We start from the raw sequence: 19,651 nt of genomic DNA, 5'->3' as shown, positions 1-19,651 counted from the left end.
CCGCCTTTCTCTCTTTGATATGTCTTCTTTACCGCTCACATAGAACACTTCCTTTCTGACACTTCCGGTCACCAAATGTGTTGCGGTTTCCCCCACACCAAGACATTTTCTACAGCATTGATCTTGGGTGGCCTTGACCTTTTGTGGCTTGAAGCAGGATTTCAGTTCCCAGCCGGAGACTGAAGTCAGCCTGAGGCAGGGTGAGCTCAAAATACTAGTCTAGTGACTGCGAAGACAGATAGGCAATGACAAGGCCCTGGCCCTGAATTCCACAGAGACAGAAAGTAGTGAAATAAGTAAGGTGTTTATTAAGAGAAAAAAAAGAGTACAGTACTTGTGGAGACACACACGAGTAGGGTCAGAGGGAGAATCGTGCCCTCATGGTAGTTTAATCACTTCTATGGGGCATTTCTTCCTGGTTTCCTCTGGCCAATCATCTTGTTTTATTTGTTCCTGAGTCTGTGTTTTGTGTATCTCGGAGTTCTTCCAGGTATGCACACATATCTCTTAGGCAAGACAGATTCCAGCAAAGAGGCCTATGGGAAGGTTGACATCACCTACTATGGGGTGACACCCCCTTCTTTTGATGTCCAAGGAGACTTTCTGCACATGTGTGGTTGGGAAGATCTTCTTCACTTCAAGAATAAGGAATGTGTGGTCTTTGATCTCTTATGTGGGAGGATTCAGCTTCTTCTCCCTCCTATTTTGGAGTCTCTGTCCACAGGGGAGTAACTCCAGCTGCTCAGCCTGGGACTCATCTATTTCCTTGCTTACTCACCAGCTGGGTGTCCTAAATTTAACCCAGTTCTAACACTGTCTGCCTGGAGATTGCATCAGATCTCACAGGTTAAGAGCTCAGACCTATAAGGCAGCCCCCGCATCCCACATCTGATGCCAACCGTAAGTCTAGATTATTGCCTGTGCTTCTGACCAACCCATTTTACATTGGAGGTTCCAACCACCCACTCTTTGAATTTCAGACACCAGTTGCAAGTCCAGGTTGTTACCTGTCCTTCTGATCCACTGGCTATAAATCACAGGTTCCCATCATCCCTTCTTGGGATTGACTAATTTGCTAGAGCATCTCACAGAACTCAGAGAAACATTTTGCTCACTAGATCATGGGTTTAGTATAAAAGGATATAACTCAGAAACAGCCTGGTGGAACAGATACTTAAAGCAGGGTATAGGGAAAGAGTACCAATCTCCCTCAGATCTCCATGTGCTCACCAACTCAGAAGTTCTCTAAACCCCATCCTTTGGGGTTTTTATAAAAGCTTCATTACATAGACATGATTGATTAAGTCATTGACTATTAGATATTGATTTAAACTCAGATTCTTCTTGATCTCCCCAGTGGTCAAGGAAGTGAAACTGAAAGGTCTGGCTCTCTTATTAGCTGGTTAGTTCTCGAAATCACCCCTCCCCACCATCTCTTCTAAGTTTAATAGGAATATTGAATGAGAGAAAGTTTTAAATGCTTATGATAGGCCTTTCCACTTGATCATGATAATAATAGTAGGAAAAATAAAAGCCATCATTAATGTGTGCTGTGCTTAGTCACATCCAACTCTCTGACCCCATGGACTGTAGCCAGTAGGTTCCTCTGTCCATGGGGATTCTCTAGGCAAGAATACTGGAGTGGGTTGCCATGCCCTCCTTCAGGGGATCTTCCCAGCCCAGGGATCGAACCCAGGTCTCTTGCATTCTAGGAAGATTCTTTACCTTCTGAGCCACTGGGGAAGCCCAAGAATAGGAGTGGAAAGCCTATTCCTTCTCCAGGGGAACTCCCAACCCAGGAATTGAACCAGTGTCTCCTGCATTCCAGGCGGATTCTTTACCAGCTGAGATACCCATTAGCATATATGGGGTAAATGATTTTAAATGGTAGTGTTTAAAGTTAGTATTAAATTGTTCGGTGTGCAGATGTTATTTCTACAAGTAAAAATATATGAATTGGTTTTAATATAGCAAATGTTTTAAGATGAAAATGGCAGAAGAAGGAAGGTGATACAGGGCCAGCAATGGCTTAAAGACACCTAGTTGGTTGTCTGTAACACAACTTCCAGTGCAATCTGGCACCTCCTACAGAGAAAAAAATTATAGTTTGTGACAGTGTCAGCACTGAAAGCAAATGTGAATATAAACATTTTTTGGCCCCAGTTGCTCTGGTGATTAGGAGAGGGATGATTAAAATGGATTATGCTTAGTAGAAAATTAGAGATGAAAATTTTACTGAATTTATCACCTTGGAAAGCCAAGAAGGTATTTGTCTCTCATTCTCAGCATGTGTGATGTCTGATGTATTTTTTATAGAGTAAGATGACATGAGACTTCATTAGTAATACATGAGTTTGTTAAACCTACATTCTGTACTTCAAAAAGTCATTGACTATAGGAGAGGTTCTCCTTTAAGATGATTCAATTCCAAATAAAGGTAAGTTGAGGAAATAGTAGTCCCTTATTGTTGGTGCCACTTCTTGTAGTATTTCATTTTAGATTTCTTTAATTGCAAGCAGAGGAAACCTTCTCTGGTAAACAAGTATATCCAGAGAAGGAAACAGAAGGAAGAATGAAGGGATAGGCTGGCAAAGAACAGGAATGGACTTAGAGCAGCTCAGGGCAGTGGGAAACAGGAACGGTCTTGGTGTTTGGAACTAATGGACTGCCTGTGAGATTTTGGCGTCTCTCCTGCACGATTCAGAGTTCTGGAGAAAAGATTTTAATGGGCTGGGGTCACGTGTCCTCGACCACAGAAAAGTAGGACCCTTTTAATTATCAGACCCACCAACACTGCTCTTTATACAGGAGGAGGAAGTACATCCTCAGAAGGAAATTTACATGCTGATACCAGAAGAAAGCAGGATGGATATGTGTGTATGTGTGTGTTAGTCATTTAGTCATGTCTGACTCTTTGCTACACTATGAACTGTAGCCCACCAGGCTCCTCTGTCCTTGGAATTCTCCAGGCAAGAATACTGAAGTGGGTTGCCATTTCCTTCTCCAGGGGATCTTTTCAACCCAGGGTTTCCCGTATGGCAGACAAATTGTTAACCTTCTGACTTAGGTCAAAAAACAGCAAATGTTCACTCCGCATGTTCAGTTTCAAGTAGCCAAAGGTTAAGAAAGGAAATAAAAGAATAAGGTGACTATCATTATGGGAAAAATGTATTAAACGTATATAATTCATGTTGTTAAGTATTTACATTCGTGTATATGTGTTTATGTACGCACACACATACCCACATACCTCTCACATTTGACCTGTTAGTTTATTTGTGTGACTGTTACAGAACTAAAATAGTGTCAGAGTTTCAGCTGATGGCAGCTTTCATCACAGACTTCATGAAAATTAATCTAAAAATCCAGGCAGTTGGCTCAAAGACATTAATTTCCCTGGTTATGATGTATTTTTAATGATATTTATTATCTTTCAAGTGTTTCTAGAAAACTAAGTGAGACATGTAATTTAATTTGATTTAGATCTTCTTGGATATTTTCTACTTCTTTGCAAGTACCAGTGTTAGGCGAAGAAGCAGCCACTTTTATTTTTTTCATTTGCTAAACAAAAATGAGTGAATTTTTATATACTAAGAGGTATATGTGGTCAAATTACCTTAAAAAAATAAGACTGAGAAGATTTAAATTAAATTTGAAAGTATACCTTCCATCATAGATCCTATAAATCTCTTCAGTTCCTTGATTTTCCTAATGAATTTATGAATTAATAAAATAGAACATCCTGACTTTCTAACTGCAGGGCTTCCTGGTGGCTCAGACAATAAAGAATCCACCTGAAATGTGGGAGACCTGGATTCAGTCCCTGGGTTGGGAAGATACCCTGGAGGAGGGCATGGCAACCCACTCCAGTATCCTTGCCTAGAGAATCCCCATGGACAGAGGAGCCTGGCAGGCTGCAGTCCATGGGGTCTCAAAGAGTCGGACACAACTGAGCAACTAAGCAGGAAATAGAATATCCTGATTTTTCTAACTATAAAAAACTAACACAGAAAATTATAATTAATCATCCTATTTGCCAACAACAAGTTTAACCTGCTTTATTTCACTGAAATGGACTAGGACATTTAAAGAGTTACTCCTGGCTGATTTCTTCCGAGATCGCTGTCCATTTTTGTTACCAAGGGAACCATTTCCAAATTCAGCTTAATCTGAGTTTACCCAGCTGTACAGTTCTTAACTTTGAGTTAGCTGGTGTTTTTCCATTCTCACGAAACTGTGCACTTGAAGACAGAGAAAAGGTTAAAGGGTCAGCATAAGATGGCTTATTCCTTACTTAATCATTTCCTTTTCCATAAGAAGAGCTGGTCTTGCTTTCTGAAACTCAAACATTTGAGAGGTTGTCTAGTGGAACTCCCTTTGATGAAAGGCTGAAGTAAATCTGTCACACAACCACAGGCTGGCAGCTGTGGCCATGGATCCAGCTGTACGGGCTCTCTGCAATTTTCTTGTTTGTTTTAAACACAAATAGTGTGGAAGTTGGTCCCATTCCAGTTACACAAAGGCCAAAGGGTCCTGATGAACTTAAGATCTAACAAATCTGTGTGTCATTTAGATCTTTTATTTCCTTTAAGAAATGTAATCCGTTATCTTGATAACACTGAAATTAATTAACAGCTGTGTTGTTTCTAGTTTGTTTTGGCGACATAGAGATTGGTTTCTTTTTTTTTTTTTTTCCGAGGTCTGTCTAAAGACCCTGTGGATCCTCACCCTTAGCTATTTGTCTATGTGTCAGAATGTGAAGACAATGTTAATTTGCATCTCATGCCCTACGAGAGGCTTCTGTTTGGTCCTGAAGTAAATGCTATTTTCATTTGTTTTTCTGGGTCACTAGCCAGGATGAATAGTTTTGTTGCTGATGAAGACATTCAGATACAGAATTAATTCTGTTAAAATACTCAAATTAGAATAAAGATTCGTATATCTGAAAGTAACAGGGGTGATCAAGGAAAATAGAAGAAGTCTGGACTAACATCACAGGAGGTACTGCATGTCACAGAAAAAATATGAAGTATCTCAAAGGTAGGGGGAGAATCTCTTTGCATGATAATGTTTCTTGAAAAGATAAGATTCTTTTGAAAAGCAGAACCGAGCAACTAGTTTAGATCAACAAACTAAAGTAACCCTAATGGTGAGTAACCAAGGTTTGGCTCGCTAAATACACTGAACAGCACAAATGTGTGGCCCCAAACTCAAGGGGTTTGCTATGGAGACTGTTCTCCATTTTTCATCCCATCAGACCCCTTTCAAACCCTTAGCCATCCTGTTAATTCTCTCTTGCTAACAAACTTGACTTGCATGTGTGTAGGTTAGAGCTCCAGAAAGAAATTCTACCTTTGATTGTTGTCTAGATATTTATCTTGGCATGTATGTACGTTAGAGCTCCAGACAGAAATTCTGACTTTGATTGTTGTACAGATATTTATCTTGGCAAAGCTAATGAGTTTAATGCTAAACTAATCCTAAATTTAATCCTTTCCTTTCGATCTGAAAATATAAATACAAGGACATTTTTTCTAGGCTGATTTCTCAAGGAAAATAAAAGGCAGGATTTCAAAATCACTTTCATTTGCTGATATACATAATTAGGTAGATTGCCTTTCTTCTTCCTACTGGGCATAGGGCAGCCTGACTTGATTCAGAAGATATTATACACAGAGGAGACACAGCCCTATTTTTAATTTCAGTGCTTTTCCTTATGTTATTACTTCTTTTGCTTCCAATAGAATCACTAAATATCAAGGTTTGTTTCAAAAGGAAATTTAGATAATAAACATTAAAAGCATGTAAGACAGTTTCTAGCACATTAAAAATTTAGTATCATTGGTTTGGTTGGTTTGGTATCGTTGATGTTAGGATATATTTTGGGGTAAACGTGTGTGGTTATTTTCAATCATTTTTGAGTAAAGAGAAATCTGTATTCGCCTGGCATTGGTGGTTCCCTTAACACCCTCACATACTTCTTCTCTTTGATCTTTTTAACACTGCAGAAACCAGGAAGTTGCTCTTTGATTTGAGTCAGTCTCACTAAGTCTCAATTTAAATGACTGTCCAAGTTAACTTAGCAGAGAGGTAAAAGACCCTGGGCTTCCAACTAGAGATTCTGACTTCTGATCCTTTACAGGAGGGTCCAATGCACAGAACTGTTTAAGAAACTTACCAGGTGTTTACGGTTCCCTACAGAGCTCAAAATACTTTCGATAATAAATTGCTAATTGTTTTTCCCTTTCTTGCTGACATTAGCTTCCAGAAGCACATGCATAATCTGTAGTTATTTTCCCTGGTCTCCTATCACCAGTGTTTTATTTCTCTTTTTTTTAATTACTTGAAGCTGTTAGTGGTTCAACTTCATGCACTTTTCTAGTTTCCCTCTTTGGTGGATTTTCAAAGGATAAACACTTTTAAAACCAAGCAACTCCCCAGTGTTTTCACAGAAGCATGAGAGTTTTGAAAGACGAAGTTCATTTTCACCACGATGAACCAAATGATCATTAAAGAAAATTTGCAAAATGCAAAAACTCAGAATAGCAAAATCCTACATCCCATCTAAATAAAATTGCTAATATATGGATATATATTTCTAGGTTTTTTTTTCTTTAAATTTTTAAAATCTTGTGCAGTTATTCAGGGTGCAGTATTTAATCCCACTTTTACTTAGCAACAATACCTAAGAAATTTTGCTTGTTTTAACAAACATATATATTTTTTCTTAGAACAAACATATATATTTTTTCTTAGAATGGATGTGCCATAATTTCCTAGTCATTCCTTACCTTTAATCATTTATTGTTTCACGTTTTTAGCTGTCCTTGTCCTTCAGATTTTATTACCTGTCAAAGATCTAGGTGTTCTGAACTCAAATTCTAATGTCACAATATGTGAAAATCTAGAACCATTGTCAGGATAAATGTGAGCTCCTTTCATTGCCTTTCCTTTTGCAGCAATGCCATATTGAACATAGACTCCAGCCTCCTCACATTCTCCCACAACATGCAAAATGTTGTGACTTAATTAACTTTACTGAATGTTTGAAAAGTTACAAGGGGGAATCATGGCATGTACCACACGGTTATTCATTGATTTTTTTTTTCCAACCCCTATCCTATTTTCAATGTCTTTTTAGATAGAGCCTCCACCAGCCTGCCTGCCTTTCTTAGCTCTCTTTGACTAAGGCAAATATATTTTCTCTGTCTTGTTACAAAGGGAATATTGCAAAGGTATTCTTGTTTCATCTTAGATTATATGTGTGACTATTTATTTAAAATTAATGTCCTAGATGAAATCATAAAAACTTATTTACTCAACATTTATTTATTGAATACCTACTCTTTGCTCTCTGTATCCATTAAATTTACAAAAGTGCTTTAAATCTATGACTAGTGAAAATTTAAAACTCGTGGCCTTTATCTGCTTAACATTTATATAATAAGTACTATGGGTATAGTGCTGTTCTAAGAGCATAGCAAATATTACCTCATTTAATCTTATGATGTAGCTCCTACTAAAATGTCTATTTTACAGGTTGGGAAACTAGAGGTACAGTCTGATGTTGTTGTTCAATCACTGAGTCGTGTCCAACTCTTTGTGACCCCATGAACTGCAGCACAACAGGCTTCTCTGTCCTTCACTGTCTCCCAAAGTTTGTGCAAACTTATGTCCATTGAGTCTGTGATACCATTCAACCATCTCATCCTTTGCCACCCCCTTTTTCTCCTGCCTTCAATCTTTCCAGCATCAGGGTCTTTTCTAATGAGTTGGCTCTTCACATCAGGTGGCCAAAGTATTGGAGCTTCGGCTTCAGCATCAGTCCTTCCAATGAGTATTCAGGGTTGATTTCCTTTAGGACTGACAGTTATTCTAACTAAAATAACATGTTCCAAATTCTGTAGCCTGTAAGTTTCAATGCCAGGATGAGGAGCACTGGAATTCTGGTTCTGGAGTGCATGTTACACTCTCTGTTACATCTCAGCTTATATATTCATATAATATATTCATATTCATATAATATATTCATATCTCCCTAAAACAAGGCTGGGTGGTCTAGATTCTTTCTTGGATTCCGGAGAAAGGTCTAGGTTGAACATTAAGTCACTGGATTTTTTATGCATCACATACTTCAAATGCTTAGATCTTCAGTGTCTAAGTACTTCTATACTCATTTGATTTTGAATTATAATTATGAAAATAATTCAGATCTTTGTGATGGAACACTGTGTTCCTGAAATTAGAATTTTTAGCTAAAGCATGGACAATGCTTACTTGGACCAGTAAACAGCTCCTGGCAGCCTTGGTTGTTACCAAGATGGCAAGTTTACCAATTGCAAGGCTTAAACTTGTGCTGGTGTTCCATGAGAAGTTGTGGAATAAGGAGCAGGGAAGAAAGCATTTGTTTTCATGACAGGAGCCCATTCTTCTGATGTGAAGTCGAATTGGAAGAGAGCTGTGGGTTTGGAGCGGGTAGACCAAACAAATGTCTTCATACCATATCAGGAGAATAGCCCTATTCCCACAGCGGTATAGCACTGGCCCTGCCACATAATAATGGGCACTGGTGGGTGCCTTTTCCCATGCCTCGAGTGATTTTTAGAACAGCTAATGAAATTCATTACTCATTTGAGAGGAAAAGAGTAAGAGTAAAAAGCACTATAAAAATCCAATCCAATTCAGAGTAATCTTGGCACATACCTTCTCCCAGTTGGTGCATTTCCAAAAGCAAGAAGCACATTAAATTCAGGAGGGACAACCCAACCGTTGTAAAGCTATAAATCTATGCTGCTCAGTTCCCAGTTTCACTCAACGTCTCTGTAAAAGCAGTAGAGAGAAATTAACTGATCCCATCATCCTTGTATACATCTGTCTCTTTGACCAAAACACAGAACCAACAGCTCTCTTGATCCAGAGAGAACTATGGATTGCGTAACCTGGATTCTCACCATCACAGATACAGAAAGCATCCTTGGCAAGTATCACCAAATCTCAGGCTCTAGGTACTATGGACTGTATCAGGATTATTTTTATGTATGCTAAGTCACTTCAGTCGCTTCCAACTCTATGCGACCCCATAGACGGCAGCCCACCAGGCTCCCCCGTCCCTGGGATTCTCCAGGCAAGAACACTGGAGTGGGTTGCCATTTCCTTCTCCAATGCATGAAAGTGAAAAGTGAAAGTGAAGTCGCTCAGTTGTGTCCAACTCTTAGCGACCCCATGGATTGCAGCCTAACAGGCTCCTCCGTCCATTGGATTTTCCAAGCAAGAGTACGGGAGTGGGGTGCCATTGCCTTCTCCGATTTTTATGTATAAACCTCATATATTCCAAATAATTAAACATTGAACATCTTGAATATTACACACCATTTAGCACATTCTATGGAAAGATGGGATTTTACTTATCCCGCAGAGTCCAAAATTTGATAAATTATATGAAACAGAGCTGCTAGGCTTTGCAGCCCCATGTCAGGACAACCTCGGTGCAACATTTTAAACAGGAAAGGTTTAATAATGTCATTCATTAATTGTCTGACATGTCAGAGCCTGAAATGAATAGATAAAAATATACCTTCCAACAGATGCTTACAGGCAATGCCATTTATTGTGTATATTAAGAAGAGTTTAGGATTTAGTTTTCCTGTGGTCTTATTAATAACCCATGATTTGTGAATTTTGATTTTCCTATTGTACTACTTTATGTGGGATTAATTTTAGATAGAGTTTGGACCCTAGTATAATTAAATAATAGATAAAAAGATTATCTTCTTTGAAAGATATCCTTGACATGGGGTTGTTTATTAATGCTCGAATTTTTGACTAATGGGAGATAAAATTAGATGGATAGTGAGAAGATTATAGAAGACCTTCTAGAACATCCTTATGTCATTTGCCTTAACCAATAAATTGCCATGTGCACCAAACCATGCTCTCACACTCCTGTTCATACTGGTGTGAAGAAGGGAGAGAAAAGAGAAAGTGTAAGTAGTCACATCCTGATCTGTTGGTGGAAGGACATGAGACACTTGAGCTGAAGAAAGTGAGGAAACAGGATGTAACCAACCAAGTTGATGGCAGAGATAAGACACCCTAACTCTTCTATAATGCATTCTGTTTTACTTGCTACATTTCCTACACAAACAGATTATTGGGGGAAAAGGGAAGAAGTTCCAGAATAAGCCAGGTATTTCAAACTTGAAGGCTTATTGGGGCGACTGGCAATGTAAATCTGACATTATGATACAAATGAACTTAGTTACAAAACAGATATAGACTCAAAGGTTTAGAGTACTTATGATTAACAGGGGGGGAAAGGGAGAGGGATAGGGATAAAAACAGATAACCCTTGAGATCCTACTTATAGCACAGGGAATTCTGCTCAACTTTATGTAACAACCTAACTGAATCACTTTGCTGTACACTTGAAACTAACAGGACATTGTTAATCAAATATACTCCAATATAAAATAAAAAGTTAAAAAAAAATAAATGCGACATTGTAGGGTAAGAGGCGATAGGTTATTGAGGACTATTGCTGACCTGTAATGATATACCACTACTCAAAGACACTCAAAACAAACTAAAAATATAATTAGTGAGCCAAAAGCAACATCTGGAGCCTACATTTGCCTCTTGAGCTATCAATCTCTGCTCCTTGGAATTAATTTCCTGGGAAAATAGGCAATTGGAACTTAAAATAAGTCTAAAATAGAATACTCATATCAAAAGGCAGGGGAAAGATGCAAGAAGGACTTTTTTTAAAAAATCACCCATCATACCATAGTATCTCTGTATCTTCTACTTGAAAATTCTTTCACTAAATAGGTTATGTCAGGCAACTACATTTCTTCTTTTCTCCCAGTTCCACACGGAGTTCTGTATTTTCATTTGCTAAATCAGCAATCTTAATTGAAGGGCCCTTCCAGTGTGAGTACTCATTTTTCATAGTCCTCAGTTTACTTAAGCATTGTAGAATGGGTTTGGTTTGACTGTAATGCAGAAAGCACATAGAAATCCTTGTTGTTAGTCCACTGTGGTACATTTTGTTTTGTTTGTATTTGGAAAAAACATTGACTGCTACTTTGAGGAGCTCATTAGCAATTACTAAAATATCAGTAACAGTTTCTGGAGCTTTACCAGCACAGATCTTCCAAAGAAGGCTCTAGAAGTTAAAGCTAAATCTGTGGCTTTGCAGAGTAGGGAGGCATGGGGTTGATGGGAAAGAGTCTATTTATGTCATCGACATGGCCAATGAAACAAATTTTTTTTCTCATTTTTGAGGAAAAGGGGGCAACAGAGGATGAGATGGTTGGATGGCATCACCGACTCCATGGACATGAGTTTGAGCAGGTTCCGGGAGTTGGTGATAGACAGGGAGGCCTGGTGTACTGTCCATGGGGTCACAAAGAGTCGGATATGACTGAGTGACTTAACTGAACTGATGAGACCACTGTAGCATGCATATTTTGGCAACCACTCTAGCTTCCAGGAGCCCCCAAATAATCCAATCATCTCTTTTTATTTAGTTTGTATGAATGCTTCATCCAAGGGCTAAGGGAACTCAAACTGTGTCCTTGGTCTTCTGTAATATTTTATTCTTTCTTTTGGACTCCAAGTTTCTCACTTTGTGAGTTCTGTTTGGGATAAACACATCGACCATAGAATGAAATAACCACCTTCCTCCCACTGGCATTTATCTCTTGGGCAGCTTCTATGAGGGAAGTGCTTTTCCTTTGACTTCAGGACTATAATGTGATGAGATTATCTGGCTTTTTTTTTCAAACTCTTCTCCATTTTCACCACACTGTATCCATAATAATTGTGTTGTTCAATTTTACTAGAGAATTACCTAACTTCTGTCTATATCAGCAAAGAGGCTTAGAGCCAAGCAGTTAATCCTGACATAGGATCCATGTTTCAGTGACAACTAAGACAGTCTGTAATACTTTGATTGCTAGCAAGGAGACAGTGTTTTGAAACAGACCCAAGTAGACCTCTCAAGGAAGTATCTAATCCACCAAAAATGATGATGATAATCATAATACTAGAGCAAGTAAGCAGAAGGCCTTTCTTCACATTGACAAAGATCAAGTTTACCCAACTGTCTACTCCAGGGATGTGACAGGGCTGAAAACCATGTGCATGAGGGGCTCGGTGCCAACAGCTTAAGTCACTGAATGAGATGTCAGGTATGTCAAGATCTCATATTATTTCAGATCTGGAAATAATACTTCTGTGGCTTTGCTCCAGATGCCTGGAGTCTCCCTGACTCCCCTGGAAGGACTGCACAGTGTCAAAGCTTTGATGGTTGTAAGAAATGAACTCCAACCACATGTTGAGAAGAAGCGAGATTTTACATGTCGGTGGTTAATGTGATATTTTCTTTGTCTACAGCAAGAAAAGCCTCGGCTTCTCGAGCCTTTGGATTATGAAACTGTCATTGAAGAACTTGAAAAGACCTATCAGAATGATCCCCTTCGAGATCTCCTGTTCTTCCCCAGTGACGACTTTTCAGTAAGTGTTGTCTTTTCAAGCCGTCCAAGTACAGAAGGGCCCCACAGGGTGATATAAGATCCTCCCAAATTGGGTCACTGTCTTTCCTTATAGACTTGGGGAGCTCAGCCCTCTTCCCGTGATCATCCTGAATCACCATCATCACAGAGGGAACTATCATCATCATAGTAATGTCTCTATCATCATATCTGATGATAGAAAGTGCCCAAGGGCCTTCTAATATTGGAAGATTGGAGGCTCAGTGATACAGTGGCCTCTTGGGATGGGAGGGGCATGGGGTGCTGCCTGGCTCCAAGTGGTACTTGTATCCTTTGCAATATCTGGGTTTCTCACCACTTACCTGGCCTCGCAGAGCACTTTCTCCCTTAGGCCATTTGTAACTGAAAGCTTCTAAGCAACTGTAACCAGCCAATAGCAGAGGTGGGAATCTCCTGGCACAAAAGATACAATTCTTTAAAAACTTCACCCTTAATCTTGGTTGTCCTTTGTTGAGTGTTGTGGACAAGGAAAGGGAGGCAAGTGTATCTTCATGGAAGAGTTTGTAATCTGAGACATGTCTCCTTAAGGACAATGATCACAGGCACACAGAGGGTAGTGGAGTGAATGAATAAAAAGGAGATTCATTTTGGAGACACGCACAGTAAAATTATGGATGATGAGCACCCAAGTGTCCCAAACATTCCATCTCTGATCAACTAAAACTGTTTAAATTATTAATGAATATCTATATAACAGAGATCTCAATGGGCAGATAGCAATGTTTCCCTTTTTTTTTTTTTTCCCTAAAAGTAGTCTTAAGCATTACAAACCTGATCATCTTAAAGTAGATGAAAAGGCAACTTCAAGGTAACCTTGAGAAACAGCCATTGTCCCTGGAAGCCTCTGACAAGTTGCTGGGGCCCCAGGGCTGACACTTCCTCATGCAACCTCAAACCCCCATTCCTTCTTGTGTCTTTGGGACAAATCTGGCTTCTGGCTTCTAAAGGTTCATTTTTTTCACATTTATCCATGGATTAATTAAAAAGTAGATAACTGGAAGTCAACAATTTTCTGTTCCAAGTACCAAGAGTAATGGGAGAAAGGAGTAATGGGAGTAAAGGAGTAAAGTAATGGGAGAAATCTGTAGGCAATAAAAAGAAATCTTCCAATCTGTTTTTTGGACTTTTAAATGTTTCTCACTTGAGCATTTGACACATTTAAGAGAGACTTATCTTGGGCAGAAATCTCATTTCCGTGGTCAGATCAGGCCACGGGGCCTGAACTGCTAGCACAAAGTTGAACCAAGTTTCGCTTTTTAATTCCACATCCTCCTTTTCTTTCAGACCAAAGGTAAACCTTGATGAACAGTCTCTTTTTGTCATACAGCATACACAAAACATTGACACTGGGAGCCCCTTTTCTTCTAGCTCTGTTATTGAGAAATATGTCAAAAGCTACTCCAAGTTCCCCCAACTCAAGAAGAGAGTAGAGGGACTTCCATGGCAGTCCTATGGTTAAAACTTTGTGCTTTCACTGCAGGTGGCATGGGTTCAATCCCTAGTCTGGGAACTAAGATCCCACATGCCATACTATAACGCCAAAATAAATGATATAAAATATATATTTTGAAAAAGAGAGTAGAGGCATGTGGGCTTCCCTGGTAACTCAGCTGGAAAAGAATCTGCCTGCAATGCAGGAGACCCCAGTTTGATTCCTGGGTCAGGAATATCCCCTGGCGAAGGGATAGGCCACTCACTGCAGTATTCTTGGGCTTCCCTGGTGGCTCAGATGGTAAAGAATCTGCCTGCAATGCGGGAGACCTGGATTTGATCCCTGAGTTGAGAAGATCCCCTGGAGGAGGGCATGGCAACCTACTCCAGTATCTTGCCTGGAGAATCCCCATGGACAGAGGTACCTGGCAGGTTACAGTCCATGGAGTCACAAAGAGTTAAACACAACAAAGCGAATAAGCACAGAGGCATATAGATGCAATGTAACATTTCATTAATTTGAATTCATTTTTTGGCATCTTTCCACATTCATTTAAACAAAGGCTGATCTGATTACATCCTTCACTATCCTTAATACTGTAAACAAAGGATATCATAACATACTTTGTTATTTTCCTGAGGTAAACATTTCAATAAATACACAGTTCTTTCATCTTGTACTTGCTAAAGACCCTTCTATGACCACCCCCATTGCCTTCCAAATGAAGTGTTTCGCAGGGGATTTTCCAAAATCCGGTACTCACCAATTTCTCAAAACCATGCTCTTCGTCCCTTACCAAACCCCCCTACCCTGTCATACACAGTCACCCTCAGTCCCAACTGGGGTAAAATACTAGCACAGTTCTGAATGGAACACTCTATCACTCTCATGAAATGTCCTTCCTTTATTCATTCAACAAATTACAAACTCTAATACCAAATGCTAGATATTAATCTCAGAATGGGAAAATAGCAGTGATTAGGCAGAAATTACCTTGTTTTAATGAAGCTTGCCTTCTGGTAGAAGGAATCAGGCAAAAAAAAAAAAAAAAAGAACGGTAAATAAATTAATTAGCAAGATAATTTGGATAAAGACAAGAGTTCTGTGAAGAATGAACAGGGCCAAGTAATAGAAATAATGAGGAGAAGAACTAAGCTAGACTGGATGCTCAAGGGCACCTCTGACAAGCTGACATTTGAGCTGAGGTCTGAATTCCCAAGGAGGACCAGCCCTGCTAAAAGCTGAGACAGGAAGGAGGGTGTCAGGCTGCAGGAAGTTGCTGCAAAGGCCCTGGAGAGATCTGAGATTGAAGAGCGGTATGGGTGGACCAGAGGGTGGTCAGAGGTCAAGCAAGGACAAGGTAAAACATTTGCGTTTTATCCGAAAGGCAAGTGGCAGGTCACCGGAGTGTTTCAAGAAGGGCACCACATGACCTGGTGCATGTCATTAGAAGCTCATCTGGTCTGTGCAGGGAAAACACATAGCGGGTATAGATGAAGCTGGGAGTGTAAACGGGAGCATAGCTTGCAATTAGCAGGTGCTCAAGAGACACTGGACACCACGCTCTTATCAGAAAATATCATATTAGACAAACAGCTAAATTTTCATTTGCATGAAGCAGTGTTTTGACAAACAAAAGGATAGTGTTGAATATTATTACATCAAGTTGCCGGCTTTTGAACAATATTCAGATGAATTGTTTTCTCTCGTTCCTACTCTACAACGCAGGGGTTGAAAAACTATGGTTCATGGGTGGCCTGTCACCTAAATTTGCATGTCTCATAACTAAGAATGGTTTTCATGTTTTTTTAAAACAGCACCCTATTTTATTTTCTTCAAAGAATTTTGTTAAATAGTTGAAGGGGAGAAAAGAATATTTTATAATCCATGAAAATTATATGAAATTTATATTTGGGTATCCATAAAGTTTTATTTGAACCCAGTGACCCCTTTTCATTCACCTGTTGTCAGTGGCTGCTTTCATGATATGGCTGCAGAGTTACAACAGAGGTACAGCCCAGGCGGCTCCGTGGTAAAGAATCCACCTGCCAATGCAGGAGACGCGGGTTTGATCCCTGGGTCTGGGGGATTCCCCAGAGGAGGAACTGGCAACCCACTCCTATATTCTTGCCTGTAAAATCCCATGGACAGAGGAACCGGGTGGGCTACAGTCCATGGGATTGCAAGAGTCAGACATGACTGTCCACAAGTACAAGCAGTAATTGCAACAGAGAGAGAGGGCCCTAAGGGATTTACTATCTGACCCTTTACAGAAGAAGTTTGGGAATCCCCACTATACATTACAACCTCATTTGTTTTGGGGGTTTTCTCCTCTCCTTCTGTGTAAAGTGAAAAGTGAAAGTCACTTAGTCGTGTCCGACTCTTTGCTACTCCATGGACTGTCCATGGAATTCTCCAGGCCAGAATACTGGATAGGGTAGCCTTTCCCTTCTCCAGGTGATCTTCCCAACCCAGGGATCTAACCGAGGTGTCCCGCATTGCAGGCAGATTCTTCACCAGCTGAGCCACAGGGGAAGCCCAAGAACACTGAAGTGGGTAGCCTATCCCTTTTCCAGGGAATCTTGCCAACCCAGAAATCAAACTGAGGTCTCCTGAATTGCAGGCGGATTCTGTGTAAAACCCTTCCTTAAATGCCCTCTGCCACTGTGTGCTCCATCCACACTCTGCATCACATTCAGAGGTGTTGCTCAGCAACAGCAAGGCTTCCGTTTCCCTGGCTAGGGTATCATTTCCTAGGCCCATCCTTGAGTGATGGGTAAGGATTCTCTGGGCTTCCCAGTGGTTCCTCAGAATGAAAGGAGGGCAAGCAGTCCCAAGCTCCCCACTCTCCTTCCAAATGTCCTTTCCGGTTGTGCCTTATGGCTGGAAGAATCCAGCTTACTTCTGTGTTTCCACGTTACCAAGCACCCACACTGCAGCAGACATGATTCATCACTTGGTTTGTTTAATCAATATTTATTCAGGACCCACGAGGTGCTGAATATAGAATAGCAGTTCCTAGACAAGAGAGACTGACAAGAAAAACAAAAGCCCCATGTTTAAGCAGTGTGTGCCCTAATATGGATGAAAACTAAAGTCGATTAAGAATGCTCATGGTGAAGAAATAACAAGAGACAAGGGCTTGCTCTGGTCCTCGATACCCCTTAAAGGAGATAATTTTTTACCAAGGCAGTATTCCATGTACACTGCTGGCCCAAGCCATTATCATCCTTTTTCATTTGTATCCCCAGATATAGCCTTTGACTGGTCTTCCTGCATCCTTCTTTGCCTTGCTTTGATTTATTCAAAGGAAGCTTTCGGAAATACAATCAGATAATGCCATTGACATGGAACAGTGGACTGGTTCAAAATTGAGAAAGGAGTATGTCAAGGCTGTATATTGTCACCCTGCTTATTTAACTTATATGCAGAGTACATCATGTGAAATGCTGGCCTGAATGACTCACAAGCTGGAATCAAGATTTCCAGGTGAAAGATCAACAACCTTAGATATGCAAATGATGCCACTCTAATGGCAAAAAGTGAAGAGGAACTAAAAAGTCTCTTGATGAAGGAAGAAAGCAAAAAAGTTGGCTTAAAACTCAACTTTCAGGAAACAAAGATCATGGCATCGTTCCCATCACTTGACGGCAAATAGATGGGGAAGAAGTGGAAACAGTGACAGATTTTATTTTCTTGGGTGTCAGAATCACTGTGGATGGTGACTGCAGCCTTGAAATTAAAAGACGCCTCCTCTTCCCTAGTGGCTCAGATGGTAAAGAATCTACCTGCAATACAGAAGACCCAGGTTCGATCCCTGGATCAGGAAGATCCCCTGGAGAAGGAAATGACAACCCACTCCAATATTCTTGCCTGGAGAATTCCATGAACAGAGAAGCCTGGCAGGCTATAGTCCATGGGATCACAAAGAGTCAGACACAACTGAGTGACTAACACTTTCACTTTTCTCTTTGGAAGAAAAGATATGACAAAGCAGGACAGGATATTAAAAAGCAAAGACGTCACTTTGCTGACAAAAGTCTGTAGTCAAAGCTATGGTTTTTCCAGTAGTCATGTATGCATCTGAGAATTAGACCATGAAAAAGACTGAATACTGAAGAAGTGATGCTTTGGAATTGTGCTGCTGGGGAAGACTCTTGGCAATCCCTTGAACAGCAAGGAAATCAAACTGGTCAGCCCTAAAGGAAATCAACCCTGAATATTCATTGGAAGGATTGGTGCTGAAGCTGAAACTCTAATACTTTGGCCACCTGATGTGAAGAGCTGAGTCATTGGAAAAGACCCTGATGCTGGGAAAGAATAAACGCAAAAGAAGAAGGTGGAGACAGAGGATGAAATGATTGGATGGCACCACCACCAACTCAATGGACATGAGTTTGAGCAAACTCTGGGAGATAAAGAAGGACAGGGAAACCTGGTGTGCTGCAGTCCATGGGGTCACAAAGAGTCAGACACAACTTAGCAACTGAATAGCAACAACAGCTGTGCTGCACTTCTAGTTAAAACTTTCCAGTGGTTTCCCATTGCCTTTAGAGTCAAATCCAACTTCTCATCTGACTCCTGATGTTGCTGAGTACTTATCTTCCAGTCCTGTTTCCCTCCTAGCATTCTTTGTGCTCACTGAACCTGCCAAGCCCACCTGCTCTGTGGGGCCTTTATGCACCCTGCACAGGGACTTGTATCTTTCATTCATGATTCAGTTCAAATGCTACCTCTTCAAAGAACCATCCTTGATTTCCAACCTACATTACCCCACCCCCACCCTGTGTCACTCACATCCCCTGTTTGCTTCTCTTTATAACACTTACCAGTGCCTAGAAATATCTCAATTTGCTTTTTCACTCCTGTCACGTGTTTCTCACCATCAAAGAGTAACCTCAAGCAGGAATGTCCCTGTCTTGATCATGGTGAGGCCCCCAGCAACTGGAATGGCACTTGGCACCAAGCAAAGAGAAAACGAATATTTATTTCATGAATTATCTTTCAGACACATGTAGACTTTTAATTTTTTATTTATTTATTTTTGGCTGTGCCATGTGGCATATGGGAGCTTAATTCCCTGACCAGGAATTGAACTCGCGTCCCCTGCATTGGAAGCAAAGAGTGTTAACCACCGGATTTGCCAGGGAAATCTCTTAGGTTATTTAGAATATAATTCTGAGTGCTTTTAGGAACCAAAAAGGCCATTCTGAAATGAAATTTGAGAATAAAGAGAATGAAGTCATTGACTTTGTTGAGATCACTAATATGCTACTTTCGTCTTTGACACATCTTAACCTTAAAAAAAAACTGCACTAAGATCATAATCCTCTTCCCCAGAGGCTCATTCCGTGCAGTTCACTGACCAGCACTTAGCCGCCATCAACAAAGGCTGATTTCCTCCCTGTAACACCGTGTACTTATTCACTAGCTGTTACTAGGCAAGGGAGAAATCAATTCATATCTGTATTTTAAGTACCCAACACAACATCTGGCTCATGGGTGTTCAGTAAAGATTGTTGAACATTGAATTAACATAATCTTCTTCTAGATTAAGACACCAAAGTAGAAGTATTTTCCTCTTTCTTGGCCCATGAGGTAGAAATACTTCCTCTGGTGTGTGGGTGCTGGACGCAGGCAGTGTGATCTTCTGCAGTGCTTGCAT

At 40.3% G+C, this 19,651-nt stretch overlaps 1 protein-coding gene across 9 annotated transcripts in view; it reads left to right on the top strand.

Annotated features, from left to right (window-relative positions):
- The window catches only part of DOCK10 (dedicator of cytokinesis 10), a 304,825-nt gene that overhangs the window by 114,876 nt on the left and 170,298 nt on the right, over positions 1-19,651 (top strand). For all 9 annotated transcript variants that reach the window (XR_011562013.1, XM_070773197.1, XM_070773206.1 and 6 more), the window contains exon 2: positions 12,397-12,516. Coding sequence is in view for 8 of the 9 variants with exons in the window: in XM_070773197.1 (XP_070629298.1) it covers positions 12,397-12,516 (120 nt within the window). In the remaining variant the exon portion in view is untranslated. The remainder of the gene's footprint in view (positions 1-12,396; positions 12,517-19,651) is intronic.

Source organism: Bos indicus, chromosome 2 (genome assembly GCF_029378745.1).
Source record: "Bos indicus isolate NIAB-ARS_2022 breed Sahiwal x Tharparkar chromosome 2, NIAB-ARS_B.indTharparkar_mat_pri_1.0, whole genome shotgun sequence".
NCBI lineage: Eukaryota > Metazoa > Chordata > Mammalia > Artiodactyla > Bovidae > Bos > Bos indicus.
This window is presented reverse-complemented; position numbering and strand designations above follow the sequence as displayed.